This window comes from Molossus molossus, unplaced genomic scaffold (genome assembly GCF_014108415.1).
Source record: "Molossus molossus isolate mMolMol1 unplaced genomic scaffold, mMolMol1.p scaffold_m16_p_5, whole genome shotgun sequence".
Lineage (NCBI taxonomy): Eukaryota > Metazoa > Chordata > Mammalia > Chiroptera > Molossidae > Molossus > Molossus molossus.
In genome coordinates, this window is record NW_023425388.1 from 34839168 (window position 1) to 34854917 (window position 15750).

At 40.6% G+C, this 15750-nt stretch overlaps 1 protein-coding gene across 2 annotated transcripts in view; it reads left to right on the forward strand.

Annotated features, from left to right (window-relative positions):
• The window catches only part of SERPINI1 (serpin family I member 1), a 72958-nt gene extending 57418 nt beyond the window's left edge, over positions 1–15540 (forward strand). For both annotated transcript variants that reach the window (XM_036243500.1, XM_036243502.1), the window contains 3 exons: positions 11975–12061; positions 14851–14940; positions 15201–15540. In XM_036243500.1, coding sequence (XP_036099393.1) covers positions 11975–12061; positions 14851–14940; positions 15201–15277 — 254 coding nt within the window. In that variant the 3' untranslated portion in view covers positions 15278–15540. The remainder of the gene's footprint in view (positions 1–11974; positions 12062–14850; positions 14941–15200) is intronic.
• The last annotated feature ends 210 nt before the right edge of the window (positions 15541–15750 follow it).

Here is a 15750-nt window from a genome sequence, read left to right on the forward strand (position 1 = left end):
TTACATTATTCTGGTCCATGTCTTATCTTCAATAGTAGATTATATTCTCCAGAAGACCTGTCTCATACATCGTTGAACTTCCCATCTCTTCTGACACAATGCTTGTAGAGTAGATAACAAACAAATGTGTTGATTGAATATCTCAATGTGTTCCATACCAATAAATCATAGAGGAAAGGAGATTAAGTAAGTGTCTGCTATGAGAACTAGATACTTATTATTATTATTTTTATTGATTTTAGAGAGAGAGGAAGGGAGAGGGAGAGAGATTGAAACATCGATGAGAGAGAACATTGATTGGCTGTCTCCTGCGTGTCCTGCACTGGGGATTTGGCTCACAGCCTGGGCATGTGCCCTGACCGGGAATTGAACCGGCGACCTCCTGATGCATGGGTCAACATTCAACCACTAAACCACGCCGGCCAGGCAGAACTAGATATTTATTAAAAGAATACTTAGTGAGATCATGTAAATATTATTCTAAGTCTTCAATAAAATACATTGGTTTTGAAGAAGTAGCTTCAAAATATAGCTGGCATATTGGGTGTTGAGTAATTGATTTTAACTATCTCAAGAAAATAAAGTCCACTTGAATTAATTGATTCAGATGCCCTAATTTGTTCAGGGTAAAAACCATAACATATTAGTAACATTAAAGTACTTAGAACATACAAAATCTTTTTGGAAGTATTTTTTAAGTAACCAACCCCAAGATATTTATCATTGAATTAAGCTACTTGTGAGTTTGAGACTCAGCTTATGTAATAATTATTTTCTATCATTTCTGTAGAACATAGAAAATAAAACAATCTGTTTTTGATGAGATCAAGTCAAATATATATCAAGATGAAAGAAACTCCATATGTGAGACCGCTTGATATGCTCATTGTTGAACCCAATTCTCCATCTAGAGAGAGCTGAGGTGATAGATTTCCTTAGTGGCTTGTGAGTTGCAGGAGAGAATTTAGGTTTCTTCTCCTGAAGTAGCACCCGATAGAAAATCAAGCTGACTGAACAATAGCTTCTAAACCTGGAGTGTGAGGGCCCATAGACCGAATTCAGGGAAGTAGAGGCCTTCGTCCCTGAAATTGCATACAGATGTGTGTTTCCGAGGTGGGGGAGCAGGGGAGAGAAGAAAGAGGATGCCAGGGAGGAGATAGCGCATTCATAGCTTTCAATAAATTCTCGAGAAATCTACAATCACAAAAGCCTTGCCCTCCCAGATTTAAGATTGGGGCGATTGTTTTCTGGGTGGCACTTAGCTTTCAGCAGTGAGATGCTACCGATGTATCTTCTACCCCTTCTTTAGAGAGCTTACTTACATTGCAAAACACTAATAGAGCTTTTCTAAATATCAGCTCTATGAATGTTCCTGTCCACACAAAAGAAGTGGATTTTCCTTGAGTAAAGGTTTTCATGACTCACACCCGGCAACTGAGGCTGTGAACTCTTCAGAGATTGTCCAGAAGGTGGTACAGGTGGAGATTCCCAAGGTAATGGGTGCCTTTGAGCTTGAGTCAGAAATACTTTCATGGCTCAAGCATAGTCTAATTTAAAGTTCTTATGCTCCCTATCGTAGGAACTGAGAGAATCTGTCTACCGCACTGGCCAAATTCCAACAGGATAATTACATTCTGCTTTCTGACCATGGCTCTATTTCAGTTTGATTAGAGATTCACTCTCACTGTCTCACCCAAACATCTAGGCCTTTATTTCGCACACAGAATGTTTGCAGCTTTTCAGTCCTGAGGGAGTAGCACCGCAGTGGCAAGTCAATTATTGTGGTCAGTGTAGCTTAACATTTTTGACATATCTGGAAGGTTTATAAGTAATATTTAATTGCCTGTACTATGTACAGAGACAATAGAGCACTGATACACATTGTGAATGCAGATGGTTTGGAGATTAGAAATAGCAGTAGGATCTTTCAGAGTTTATACCGTATACACGGGAAATGTCGCTGTTTGATCAAACCTCCGTCAGAATTGGGTCCTTCTCAGCGTCCTGCTCACAGCTGCATGTCCCATACCTGGCGCAGGGCTGACGCATCCTTGGCACAGATGTCCACTCAAGGATAAAGTGAGGGAGGGAAGGAGGCAAGAGTTTTCCTTGAGGCCACCTTGCACATTACATTTCTTGGAACATATATTCCTTAAACATCGGTAAGAAATCCAGAATTGGCCATCCGCAAACACTACCCAGTTCAGGTCCTCAGCATAACTTGATCAAAGATCTGAAGCCAGTATCTCAAGCTTTCAGTGGGAACTCACTCTAGTTCTTAAATTCCTAGTTTCACCAGAGACTTGGTAGTGCCAGCATGCCAGCCACTCCAGGCAATACATCCTCTGTCTCTTTCTTACACACACACACACACACACACACACACACACTAATGTGTGAATCCTTCCTTCAATAACTATCTGGTGACACAACCATAAGGCTTGCTTCTATGCTTTCTCTAAATTCAATACCATTTGGACCCTGAATCATTTCTTTGAGCACCATACACTCTGCCTTACATGGTTGGTATTCTTGTTATCTGTCAATTTTTTTGCCTCTAAATAATGACTAAAGTGTCTGTGACATGTAGTAACCCCCACACATACCCAGAAAATTATTAGCATGTATTACTTGGTTATTACTTTCTATTTCAATGAGAACTTTATGGTGTTTAAGATATACAATATTAATTATATTCAACATCATGTCTATTTCTTTCATTTAACAACTCTCTGTGAAGCAGATAGTGTGAGCAAAGTACTGTGTCATAAAAATAAAGAGATGATCAATATATCTTTCTTGCTCTAAAGAAGCATACAGACTTGTGGGGAAAAGGACGCAAACAGCCGGATTTAATGAAACAAAGAATGATAGAAATGTTTTACTGTGCAGTGGTTCCAGCCAGGACAATTTGGCCTCCGGGGGATGTCTAGCCATAGCCGCAGACCTTTATGGTTGTCCACGGGTGCTTTCTACAAACCTGTGATGTACAACGCACAGGACAGCCCCACAGCAAGGAATTATCCCGCCCAAAATGTCCATAGCAATGAGTTGAGAACCCTGTACCTGGAGAAAGTATTGTGGAAACAGAGAGGGAAAAACAGCTGAATAGCAGAATGGGAGCATATTGGGTCAGGGATGGAGGAGGAGAGTGTAGACATGTATTTACGCTTTTAAATACACAGAACATTTCTGAACAATGTCTTAGAAAGAAATAGCAGTAGTTGCCTCTCGAATGTGGGACAGAGGCTCCTGGGTAAGAGAGTTTTTATTTCAGATACTGTGTATTCTTTGTTTGCAAGTTCACACTGTGTATGTGTTATTTTTCTATTAAAATTCTTATTTAAAAACCGGGAAACACCCTGGCCAGTTTTGCTCAACGGTTAGAGCGTTGGCCCGCGGACCAGAGAGACCCGAGTTCAGTTCCCGTTAAGGGCATGTACCTTGGTTGCAGTTTGTCCCCAGCCCCGGCTCGGGTCGTGTGGCTGGCAACCACTCAATATCTCTCTCTCACATCAATGTTTCTCTCTCTCTTTTCCTTCCTCTTTCCCTCTCGCTCTATCTGAAGATAAATGCAAATAAATAAATAAATTAATTAATTAATTAATTTAAAAAACCGGGAAACACCTTAAAAATAACATTAGTAGGTTTTGTAAATTCAAAAGCACCCAGAAAACAGTTACAATTGAGATGCTGCTACATTCTTAAATCATGCAATAAAATATTTATCTTCAAAATAACAAATGTGATTTAGTAGTGGGCCAAAACACCACCACCTCCGACAACACACAACTCTGCTTCACGTTCTCCTGCTTCTGAAAAAAGAGTGACTTGAGAATCCTTTACTATGACTCTTGCAGTCACTCTTTTATTTTCTATTTCATGGCATCCGCCTTCATTTCAGACTCCCATTACTGCTGCCCTAGACTATTTCAATAGCCTCCTAAATGGTTTCCAATCTCTCTTCCATTTAATCTGTCTTATCTACTACTGCCAAGATTAATCGCCTTAAACCTCACTCTCAGATCATTCCAGTTCCTGTTCACAGCCCCCTGCAGCCTCTGCGCCCTGTCCACTGCTCCCAGGGGGTTCAGCCTCAGCTCCCTCCAGAGTTAACGGGCTGACTCTTTAGACACGGCGTGCGCTGCAGCCAAAACGAACACGTGCTCTGCGCCGCACATTCCCCCAGCGCCCCATCTTCGTGAAGTCTCTCCCACCCAAAACACCTCTAGAACTGAGCTTCAGCTCAAATATCCCCAACGCGAGCAAGCCACCGTGATTACAACAACCAGAAGTAACCACTCCTTAAATACTAACGTATTCTGTGCTTCTCCGCATGCCACACATCATGTCTGATCTCAGCACTATTTGTGAATGGGATATCCCTGCCAGATTTTCAACCTCCCAGAGATCGATCCTGATGCGGGCTTGGGAAGCACCCAGCACTGTGCTTCCTGCTTAGTACTTACTGAATGAAGGAATTGGATACAACGAGATGCTCTGTATCTATTGTGTTTGTTTCCCATCTCAATTTGACGCCCATTGTTTTTGATGCCAAATTTTATTAACATAAAACATAGTAAAGGCTCATACAATAAACATGGAATCTAAGAGGGTGCTGAGAATCATTTTCTTCTCAGGCTCGATTTAAAATGCTCATCGAGTGGCCGCGAAGATTCTGTTAGAGAGCAGGGCTATTTTTTTGTAATGGAAATGAGTGACTGTCAGTATTTGGATTAATAGATAATCCTCTTGGAAGGTGTAAGGAAGGAAAAAGTGAGTACTAAATCTTTCAGCATAAAGTACGAGCTTTAATAAAGGAGCCAATAAAATACAGGAGTTAAGACGACGCAGCAAAAGCCATATCCAGGTCAGGCTCAAGTGCTTAGATTTATGCTGGCCTGCCTCTTCCACCCTGCCCTTGTTTGTTCTCTTTCTCCTTGCACATGGAAGCCAGAGGGCTGTATTTCTCTCCTGGTGCCATAATTCCATTTCTGCTCCTACTTTCTTGCCCAGACTATTGCAACGGTTAACAAACTTGACCTCCCTTTCCCCAGCTCTTCGCTCGTCTGATTCATCCTTTACAGCCGCTGTCACAGGTATCTTCTGAAGTCAAAGCAGTCATGTTCCGTTACTTCTGGACCATGCCCGCCTCTCTAGCATCGTGGTACAAACTCTAAAGATTAAGCGTATCCCTGCCACCTCCCACCTCCTCATAAGCCGGACTGCAGCTGGACCTTCAGGTCATCCCTGTTGCTTATCTCCCTTCGCAAGTCTAATCCTCTGCTTGGAATGCCTTCGTCCCCTCTCCGACTTCACTCACCTGCTTCTTCTCCCAGAGGCACTTCCAGCCCCAACGTCACCGCCTCTGAGAGGCTTCCGCTGACATCCCTCCCTTCCTCGAGGATTGATGTTCCCTCATCTGGACTGTCATAGTGCTAAGTTTTCCTTAGATTGTTTGTTCACATACCTGACTCTGGCCTCGGAGCTCCGCAGCAGCAGGGACTGTCACAGATGTCTTTCTGTCCGCAGAGCCAGCAGGGAGTGGAGCCCAGCATAGATGCCGGGTTGGGGGTGCTGGGAGGGAGGTTGCTCACCGGCTGGCTCCGAGTGTGGGGGCGGCTCTCAGACCTCCAGCCCTCCTCCCTCCCCACATTCCCAGCCACATAAGCCCTCTTTGGGGCCTTGAACATGCCTGGCTTTTATGTGCCTCTGTACTAGCTTTTTCCTCCCCTGGAAACTCACCTTCAAGTCTTCCCGTGGCTGGCTCCTTTGTGTTTTTTAGGTCTCAGCTCAAACTGACCTTCTCAGACATGCCTTTTCTAATGCCCGGTGTCAAGTCGCTCCTCTTGGCTGCCCTCGTCACCAGCCAATGCGTCACCTAATCTTATTTCTTAGTTGCACTTACCACACCCTGAAATTGTGGTCATTTATTGATTTACTTTTTAATTGTCCTCATTTAAAGTCTGCTTTCCCCCATCAGGAAGGAACTGTGTAGTTCACCAGGGATACCCAGTGCATCAATGTCTGGCCCATGGGAGGTGCTTAGTACATGAATGAATATGAATGAGTGAGTGAATATTTGCTTGTCATTAACAAAGAAACACTATTCCTACCTTGAAGGAGCTCACATTCTAGAAACTTTCCTAAAATGCATGGGCGGGGCTAAAATAGTTTAGCAACTAAAATATGTCATTTTTGGTCCTGTCATGGAACTCTCTTCATTTTGGTATGTTAAGCATGTCCTTGGTGACGCAGAAATCTATTGAAACTGGCTGCATTTAGGAACAGTGCCACAGAGGAAGTAGTGGCATCCACTTGCGTGATGGCCACCCTGCCAGCATCATGTTAATCACAGACACTGAGAGCCTTTGGTGCCCCTCACAATACCCAACACAAATAGGGTACTTGATAAAGATTTGCCTGATGACTGAATGAATGCCTAAATATTTTTACCCTGCTGTCTTCAGAAGAGCTTGAATTATTGCCCAGCTCTTCTCTGGGGAGCCTGGGGTGTGCTGGCCCAGCTCCCGTCTTATCCGTCTTATCCGAGTGAGAAGCCTGGCTCCACATTGCCTGGAGGAAAGTAGGACCAGTCACTTGGCAACAATGTCTGCTATGGTCAGAAAGAGAAGACTGCTTGGGGCCAGCTGGGTGTTTGTTTGTTTGTTTGTTTGTTTAGTAGCTCTGTTTGTTTTTTGTTTGTTTGTTTTTTAGGGAAGAGTTAACTTTTCTCTAACCAAAAAGATGAGTTCATCAGTGTAAAATAGATCTCTTTAATTCCCCCACATTCTGATTCATCAAATATCTGAATGCACACTTGCTGCCTGGGAGCCTGAGAGAAATCGTTGATAGGAGATGATAGGACGGCCAGGTCCGGGCCCTGGAGGAGTAGCCGTGGCTTAGCAGGAAAGATGGCCTGATCCACGCAGTCACATGGCAAAGAGCAGTCTTGGAGGCAAGCACAGGAAACTGTTAACGTGCCTGTGCACGACCCGATCTCTAAAATCTGGTGACAGCAGACACCTTCTTGCTTAAACCACTTACGGCATACATTTTATTTTAAGGTGACTGCTTGACTTTTGTCCCAAGAGAAAAAAATTCATTTTCTTTGTTTCTCTCAGTATCCGTGATGTGATTTCTTATTTGTTACATTTCTCCTACTTGTATTTCCAAACTGTACTGTTTTTCTGAAGGTTACATGTCCTGAGGTCTCGTTTACAACTGCAGACCTTTGCTGCCCATCACGCCGCAGGTAATCACCCCTGGGCGTCAGAACAGTGGACTGGATCTTTGTCTTGCTGTCTTTGAAATGTATATGATGACACTGGTCTGTTGGATGCCATTCCCTTTGCTCTTCTACTCCGTTAGATATTTAAAGTTTTTTAGTGTGTGTGTGGTCTTGGTATTCTTTTCTTCTCTGCTGCTGTTCTCCATCAGTTTTCCTGGAGCATCCACTTTGGATTAGTGTTATGTGTTTTATTGATTACAGGAATAAACTTGATAGCTATAATTGTAAACAGAATCGTGGTCATGGTGCTCACAGATTGACAAGACCCAAAGTCTGACAATAAGAGATAGCTGACCCCTTTCATTCAACAGTGAATACATTTCTGTTTATTGGGTTAAATACTGGAAAATTACACATTATCAGGAAACTTTGTCTCCTGGGCAGTTCATTTATTAGGCCCACCGAATGCCAGAAGCCAGGGGAATACTAAGGGGAATGGCTGAATCCTTGTTTGAAGGGAGTTGACAGTCCAGGAAGAGAGAGATCGATACAAATATGATATATTATAAAGGCTTCAGTGGAATGAGATCCTGGGTTGAGTGGGAGAGTGTGGTCAGTTCTACTTTACTGGGAGGTAGGAATCAGAGGAGAGCAGAAAAGTCCTGGTGGGTCTCAAGGCTAAACTTTAAAAATAGATTAGGTGTCTTACTGGACAACAAAGGTCAAAGGAGCTTCTGAGGAAGCAAAGACACAAAAGCAGTAAAAAGCGTGGTGTGTCAGGCTGTGGCAGTTCAGATAACTGGAGCACAGTGTATGGAGTGAAGAGACCGTGAATGGAGCAAGGGAACCTCATGGAGAACCTCGCGTTGCATGCTGAGCAGGTGCACAGGCACGCGATACATTGAAGCGAGGTGGGAGGCAGGGTAAGCGTGAGAGGGGGTAGAGGTTTTAGTAGGGCAATGGCATAAATTGGTTGCATTTGATAAGGTCATCTCAGAGGAAGTTCTAATGGGAACTGAGCCAGTTGGAGTTGTTCTCAACTGTGGTGACCTGATGTACTATGACATCTGTCAAAACACATTTATTTATGTATCTTTCTGAGTTTAATTTTCTGATTTAAAAAAACAGCAACACAGTTTGGCTAGTTATTTTTTTTCCTCAGACTGCCCTTACTTAATTTTCATAGCAAGTTGAGTCTACCTATAGATGACTTAGATTACTTATATTCTTTTTCTAGCATCTAGAAAATTTTTTGAAACAAAAATTTCTATCCGTTCCTTGAAAGTTTGGTTAAAATCACGCAGAAAACCATTTAGGCTTGGAGTCCTTCATTTGGAGAATGAAGGAAGTTTTTGTCTACTGATTCAGCTAGTAATCTAGAGGTTACTGGATTATTCAGACCTTCTATTTTTTTCCTTGGATCAATTTTATAATTTATACATTACTAATAAAAGTGTCCAGTTGATGCCAAACCTATTCACTTTCAAAGTTACCTGCATAAAAGAAAGCACAAAAATATTTTGGGAGATATGGAAATATTCTGTCTTATTTGTGGAGGTGGGTTCATAGATGGGCACCTCTATCAAAACTTGCCAAACTGTGTATTGTGAATAGAAACAGTTTATAGTAAATAAAATATACCTCATAAAGTTGATTAACATTTATCTGCAGAAAATTATATAGTTTTTTGGGATTTTTAAAAAAAAATTCTCATCTGTGTCTTTAGATATGTTTTCTTTTTGTCTTAATACTATTTATTTGGGCAGTCCCTCTTGCTTCTCCAGGCATCTTATTGAAGGTTTATCCATTTCATTATCTTTTAAAAATAGCCAGCTCTCTTGCAAGGACCTTCAGCATCCTTGCCTTCTCGGTCTTTCTGTCACAGTGTCTTGCAGTGCCCCCCCACCCCCATGCCACCACTTTGTGGGGGTAACTGACAGCACATGAGAAGGTAGGTGACTAGAAAAGAAGAGGGTACACCTGGGACAGAGGTCAGAGTTGAAGGGACAAGATTCCTTCTTTCAAGATGCTTCATCCAGCCAGCAGATCGGGCTCAGGAGGTCTTGGGGGCAGTTTCTTCTGTGCCACTTGATGTGGCTGACATATCATGTGGCATCTCTGAGAACTCCCCTCAGAATATGGAAGAGGGCTCAGCTGGCAATATGGATAGTCCTCACCATTTAGGAACTGGGCTCTGTCCCTTTTGCATTTAGGGCCATAATATTGGCTCTTGGTGGATGGCCCTCCCTTCACTGTCAGACTGATGAAAATGGGCAGCAGAGCCTGAAAATAATGTAGCATCAGTAGACTACTAATATAGTTTGCTGTCCTGGGATGTGTATGTTTGTTTTGCCAACTAAATATATTTGACTAGTTATAAGTGCAATTTACATTTTTTTATTTGTTAAAAAAATGGTCTTCAAGATTTGAAGGAGTTCATTATATTTGTTTATTGTAAAAACTTTATTGCTTTTTATTTTTCTTCTAGTCGTCAAATACATTCTAGAAGAAAATATAGCATTTGAGATGGACTAATTAATAATTCAGTGCTTATATCTGAATCCTAAATATGAGCAGAGGAAGTAATATCACTATTAAAAAAGTATATTCAAAGATGTCCCTCAATTATTTGGGACTTATTCAGAATAAGCAGGTATCATGTTACAGATGTGCCACACCATTCCTTATCCATGTAAGATCATTGTGTTTTTGAAAACTTGAAAGGAAAACTATGTTGCGGATGGGACTTGGCTACTTACAAAGTCTTACTAAGCACCTAATGAGCAATCTTGTGGGCTTTATCTGAATGTTGCTGGGCATCAGCAACAAAGTAATTTATCTTAAATCTCATTAGACCTCCTGAAATTAAAAAAAAAAGTGGTACAACCTTCAGTGATTCTTTATTTCCTTGTGCTATATTTTTAAAATATGTTTTTATTGATTTTTTTAGAGAAAGAGAGACATTGATGTGAGAGAGAAACATCCATCAACTGCCTCCTGCACACCCCATACTAGGGATCGAGCTCACAACCTGGGCATGTGCCTTGACCTGGAATCAAACGAGGACCTCAGTTCTGGGACAATGTTCGATCCACTGAGCCACATCGGCCAGGCTGATTTTTATTTTTATATTTGAAGCATCATTTGTTTTTTTGTTTTGTTTTTTTTTACTCTTGGGGAAAAATTGGAAACCCAAGATAGAAAATTATTGTCTTGTATGGTTTGCTAGGGTTGCCATAACGAAATACCACAGACTGAGTGGCTTGAACAGTGGACATTTATTTTCTCACAGTCCTGGAGACTGGAAGTCTCAGATCAAGGTGTCTTCAGGGTTGGTTTCTTCGGAGTCCTCTTTCCTGGCTTGTAGATGGCAGCCTTCTCCCTGTGGCTTCACGAGTTGTCAAGGTTTCCAGAGAAACAAAACCAACAGGAAAAAATCCTTTTCTTTATCTCTATTTATCATGTATGTATGTATGTATGTATGTATGTATCTACTGTCTATGGAGAGAGAGAGAGGAAGGAAAGGAGGGAAGGAGGGTAGGAAAGGGTGAGAGAGAGAGAGAAAGAGAGAGAGAGAGAGAGAGAGAGAGGTTATTTTAAGGAATTGGCTCACACTAGAGACTTTGGAAATCCAAAATAGAAAAAAGTTTCAGTTCAAGTCCAAAGGCACTAGGCTGGCAGAATTCCTTCGTGCTCAGAGGAGGTCACTCTTTGGTGTAGTAAGGCCTTTAGCTGATTGGATGAGGCCCACCCACATTATGAGAGTACTTTGCTTTACACAAAGTCCAATAATTTAAATGTTAATCTCATCCAGAAATATCCAGAATATGTTTGGCCAAATATCTGGGCACCATGGCCCAGCCAAGTTGATAGGTAAAGTTAATCATCATTGCGCCTGTACCCAACTGCAGCCACAACTTCCTTTCGTGTAAGGATACCAGTCATATTTCTCTCAGGCTTATTCTACTGACCTCATTGTACTATCTCTAAATATAGTCACATTCTGAAGTCTTGGGGATTAGGACTTCAACATACAAATTTTGAGAGAACACAATTCAGCAGATTACAGCCACTAATTTAAAAGTAAGCATATAGAAAAAGACTATTCAAAGGGAAAAACAGTCCTCTTAATACTGAAAATGTGTTATTTCCTCTGACTTCAGGGTGATTCTCAGATAGACCAATAAATTATTATGAAAAGTAACTTCTTTACATATTCACATATCTACAATTTAGGAATCTTTTTTTTTTCTTTGCCAAAGATATTGACATTACCATAGTAATTAGAGATTAGTTCTTTTTTTCAGTTTCTTATTCTGGCTATATCTGGATTTCTACCTGGTTTCCTTTGTGTTTTTGAATTTCAAGTTAGAGCGCAACATGTAAGATGTTTTTATATTGAGTTATGAATTAATTTGAAGTTGCTATTCAAACAGCCACTTTCCACTATTTCTGGCAATATAAAAAATAAACAATGGGAAAATTACCAAAAAAAAAAAAAAATAGAAGGGAAAAACAACAAGAGAATATAAAATGAGGACTAATCAGAATACACATCTTTGATGACTCTCTCAAATCATAAATGCAATCTGACAACGTTACTTGCGATGTTGTTTATCATTGGCTTTCTATCATTTGTTAGCATAGCATGTCTCTGACAGTCTTCAAATCCTTTGAACGAAAAGGGTAAAATGCTTTCCTCCCTCTGGTGCTGAAGAAGTGCTTCTGTCGTCTCGTTTGCAGACAACAAAGAGATGTTCCTTTCCAAAGCGGTTCACAAGTCCTTCCTGGAGGTTAACGAAGAAGGCGCGGAGGCCGCCGCCACCTCAGGTGCCCAGTGTTTTCTGCAGTCTTCTCACTGTTCCTAGACTTGTGTGTTTTTTTTTATTAGTTATTTATTTTTGTTACAGATGTTTCTCCTTCCTCCCTGCTCCCCAGACACACCCTCCCCATCCGGTCCCTTCCCCACTTTGTTGTCCATGTCCATTGGTTACACATATAAGTTCTGGGGTTTATCTCATCCCTCCCCACCCCCTCCTGGGAGGTTTGTCAGTCTGTACCCTCCTTCTATGTCTCTGGGTCTGTTTTGTTCATCAGCTTATTTTGTTCATTATATTCCACGAATAAGTGAGATCATAGGGTATTTCTAGACTTGTATTTTTGAAGCACTCTTGGGTGGGGCACCGGGGTCATTTTTAGAACCAAGCCAAAGCCAAAACACTGACTGCCCTGTCTCTGTGCTAACTTAGAAGTCTAGCTAATCCTGAACCAGCTAGAATTGTCTTAGGAGGCTGCGAAGCACACACACACTGCAGGACCCCTGCGGGGGCTCCCTGCCAATTTTGGCTGCTGAGTGGAAGGACCGTGGCGGCTCTGTGGCAGGGCGTCCCTCGTGGCGGACTGTTCCACTATCTCAAACACTTCCCTGCTGCCCAGCTAAACGTTTTTCTTCCTACCTAATTACTTGTGAAAGTAGTTTATATTTTGTCATGAAAAAGTTTTGATTTTAAAAGCGCAGACATAATCACCTAAGGCAAGAGAAACAAAGGAAAAAATGAACACATGGGACTACATCAAACTCAAAAGCTTCTGCACAGCAAAAGAAACAGCCATCAAAATGGAAAGGGAACCCACAGTATGGGAGAGCATAACTGCCAATGAGACATCAGATAAGAAGTTAATTTCTAAAATATATAGAGTGCTCACACAAGTCAATAAAAGGAAGACAAAGAACCCAATTAAAAATGGGCAGAGGACCTAAATAAACACCTCTCCAAACAGGACATACAAATGGCCAAGAGACATATGGAAAAATGTTCAACATCACTAATCATCAGAGAGATGCAAATTAAAACAGCAATGAGGTATCACTTCACACCTGTCAGAATGGCCACCATCAACAAATCATCCAACAACGAGTGCTGGTGAGGATGTGGAGAAAATGGGACTCTAGTACACTGCTGGTGGGAATGCAGACTGGTGCAGCCACTATGGAAAACACAATGGTGTTAACTCAAAAAATTAAAAATGGAACTGCCATTTGACCCAGTGATCCCACTTCTAGGAATATATACCCTAAGAAGCCTGAAACACCAATCAGAAAGGATACGTGTACACCTATGTTCATAGCAGCACTATTTACTATTGCTAAGATCTGGAAACAGCCCAAGTGTCCATCAGTAGACGAGTGGATAAAAAAGCTATGGTACATGTACACAATAGAATACTATGCAGCTTCAAGAAAGAAAGATCTCTTATCCTTTGAGATGACATGGAGGGACCTGGAAAGTATTATCCTAAGCGAAACAAGCCAAGCAGAGAAAGACCAATATCACATGATCTCACTTATATCTGGAATATAATGAACTAAACAAACTGATAAACAGAATAGACCTAGAGTCATAGAAGTAGGGTACAGACTGACAATCCTTAGAAGTGGGGAGGGGGGAAGGGATAAACCACAGAACTTGTACGCATGCATGCATAACCGATGGATGTAGACAACAAAGCTGGGGATGGGGTGGGAGGAGATGGGGAGGTGGATGTCAATGGGGGGGAAAAGAGAAACATCTGTAACAAAAATAAATTAATAAAAAATTTTAAAAATAAAATAAAAGCACAGACAAAAACAAGAATATATGATAGCATGTAATAAATAATTTTAACTAATAATACCAGTAAAATCATAATTTTAAGTAAATAATTTGAGGAATTTGACATAAACTAGGTGTTCCCAGCAAAATGGCAAATGTGCTGATCACGTTGATCATTCTGACTGCCCTAGCAAAGTGAGACTATTTCCATTGCCTACTTTTCCTCCTTTTATTTGGTTGGATTTGTTTCCATTTTATCATCAAATTTTAGTCAAATTTCTATCATCACTGCCCCATAAAATGTAACATATCATATTTGCATACATCATTTCCACATTTGTGTAAATGTGTCCAGTAAAAAGATAGCACAGTTAAAACAGTATTTTCAGAGGAAATAGAAACAGAGTAGTCTCAGGCATCAAGAGAGCTTAAAACTTAACATACTTTAATTGTGACCTTTTTCTGACAATTGAATCACCCTGCAGCAAGTATAATACGGTCATTGATAGTGAGGATCACAGGAGAATTCAGTTTCCCAGCTGCAGGAAATGCATTGAGTTTCTCACTGCTGTCTTTTTCATTTAATCACTGCCACTCTGGCCACTTATAGAGGCCTGGGGACTTGCTATGTAAAAACACCCATTTCAGACAAAAGAAATAATGATTTGAGAATATGAAAACACTCTTAGTTTCTTAGGGTTTTTTTTTTCTTCTTCTTCTCTCTTTAACTCAAAGATCACTTTAGTGAAGACAGTGTTTATCTGGGACTGAGACTTAAAGTTTTGTAAGAGGCAGAATAAATTGTCCTATTAGATTTGGTGGAGTAGAGATGGGAAACTGTGTGGGAGTGTGTGTGTTTCAAGTCAAGTAGAAATGTTAGCACCTTTATAATTTTTCTCTCTTTAAGTCTTTAAAAATCGTGTTTTCCGTACACCATTGCCTTTGCATTAAATATAGATGGTTTGGAGAAATGACTCATTAGTCCCTGCACATCCACAGACGTAATGACTTTCTCTCTGCACTCAGGAATGATCGCCATTAGTAGGATGGCTGTGCTGTATCCTCAAGTTATTGTCGACCATCCGTTTTTCTTTCTTATCAGGAACAGGAGAACAGGTAAGTCTGTTTTGGGAACAAAACTTTCATAATAGGTTAAAAAGAAATACTTTTCTAAAATCGAGGACATTTTCCCACATTGTTTATCAGATTAATTTCTAATGTCCAAAAGATTTTTTTTAATGAAAATAATATATTTATATTTCCATTTTTAGAATATTGCTTTTTGTAAGCAAGGAAAAGATAAGTTCCCTTTTTAATATAAATATCTTATTTTTGCTTGTTTATCCCTTTTTCTGTTCACTTCCAACGAAATGCAGGGACCATCCTATTCATGGGACGAGTCATGCATCCTGAAACAATGAACACAAATGGACATGATTTCGAGGAGCTTTAAATCATTTCACTTGAATAACAAGAAAAATAGTAACTAAGCACATTATGTTTGCAATTGGTATATATTTAAGATTTGTGCTTTACAGTATAGCTTAAAATAATATTTAAAATAACTCCAGTTAAAAACAATGTATGTAAATTATAAACCAATGTGTCGAGAAATGTTATCAGTATTATTGAGGTAATATTGAGGTAATGGTCTTGTCCTGTCACTGTGTTTGTTGTGCTGGTGTTGAAAATAAAAGTACATCGTGAACATGTGAACAGCTCTGGTTTTCATTTTAGAAGTTGCAGCAGGGAGATACCTCTAGGTGAAATTTGGAAACAGTAAGTTTTCCAAACTCAACATGAGCACATCTTAAATCTTTTGTAATCAGACGGACTCAAGGCAGCAAAGTAAACGAGCACTGTACATGTATACATAACAAGCAGGAGCTGTGCAGCGAAGACAGGCACTCCGCAAACAGTCTGATT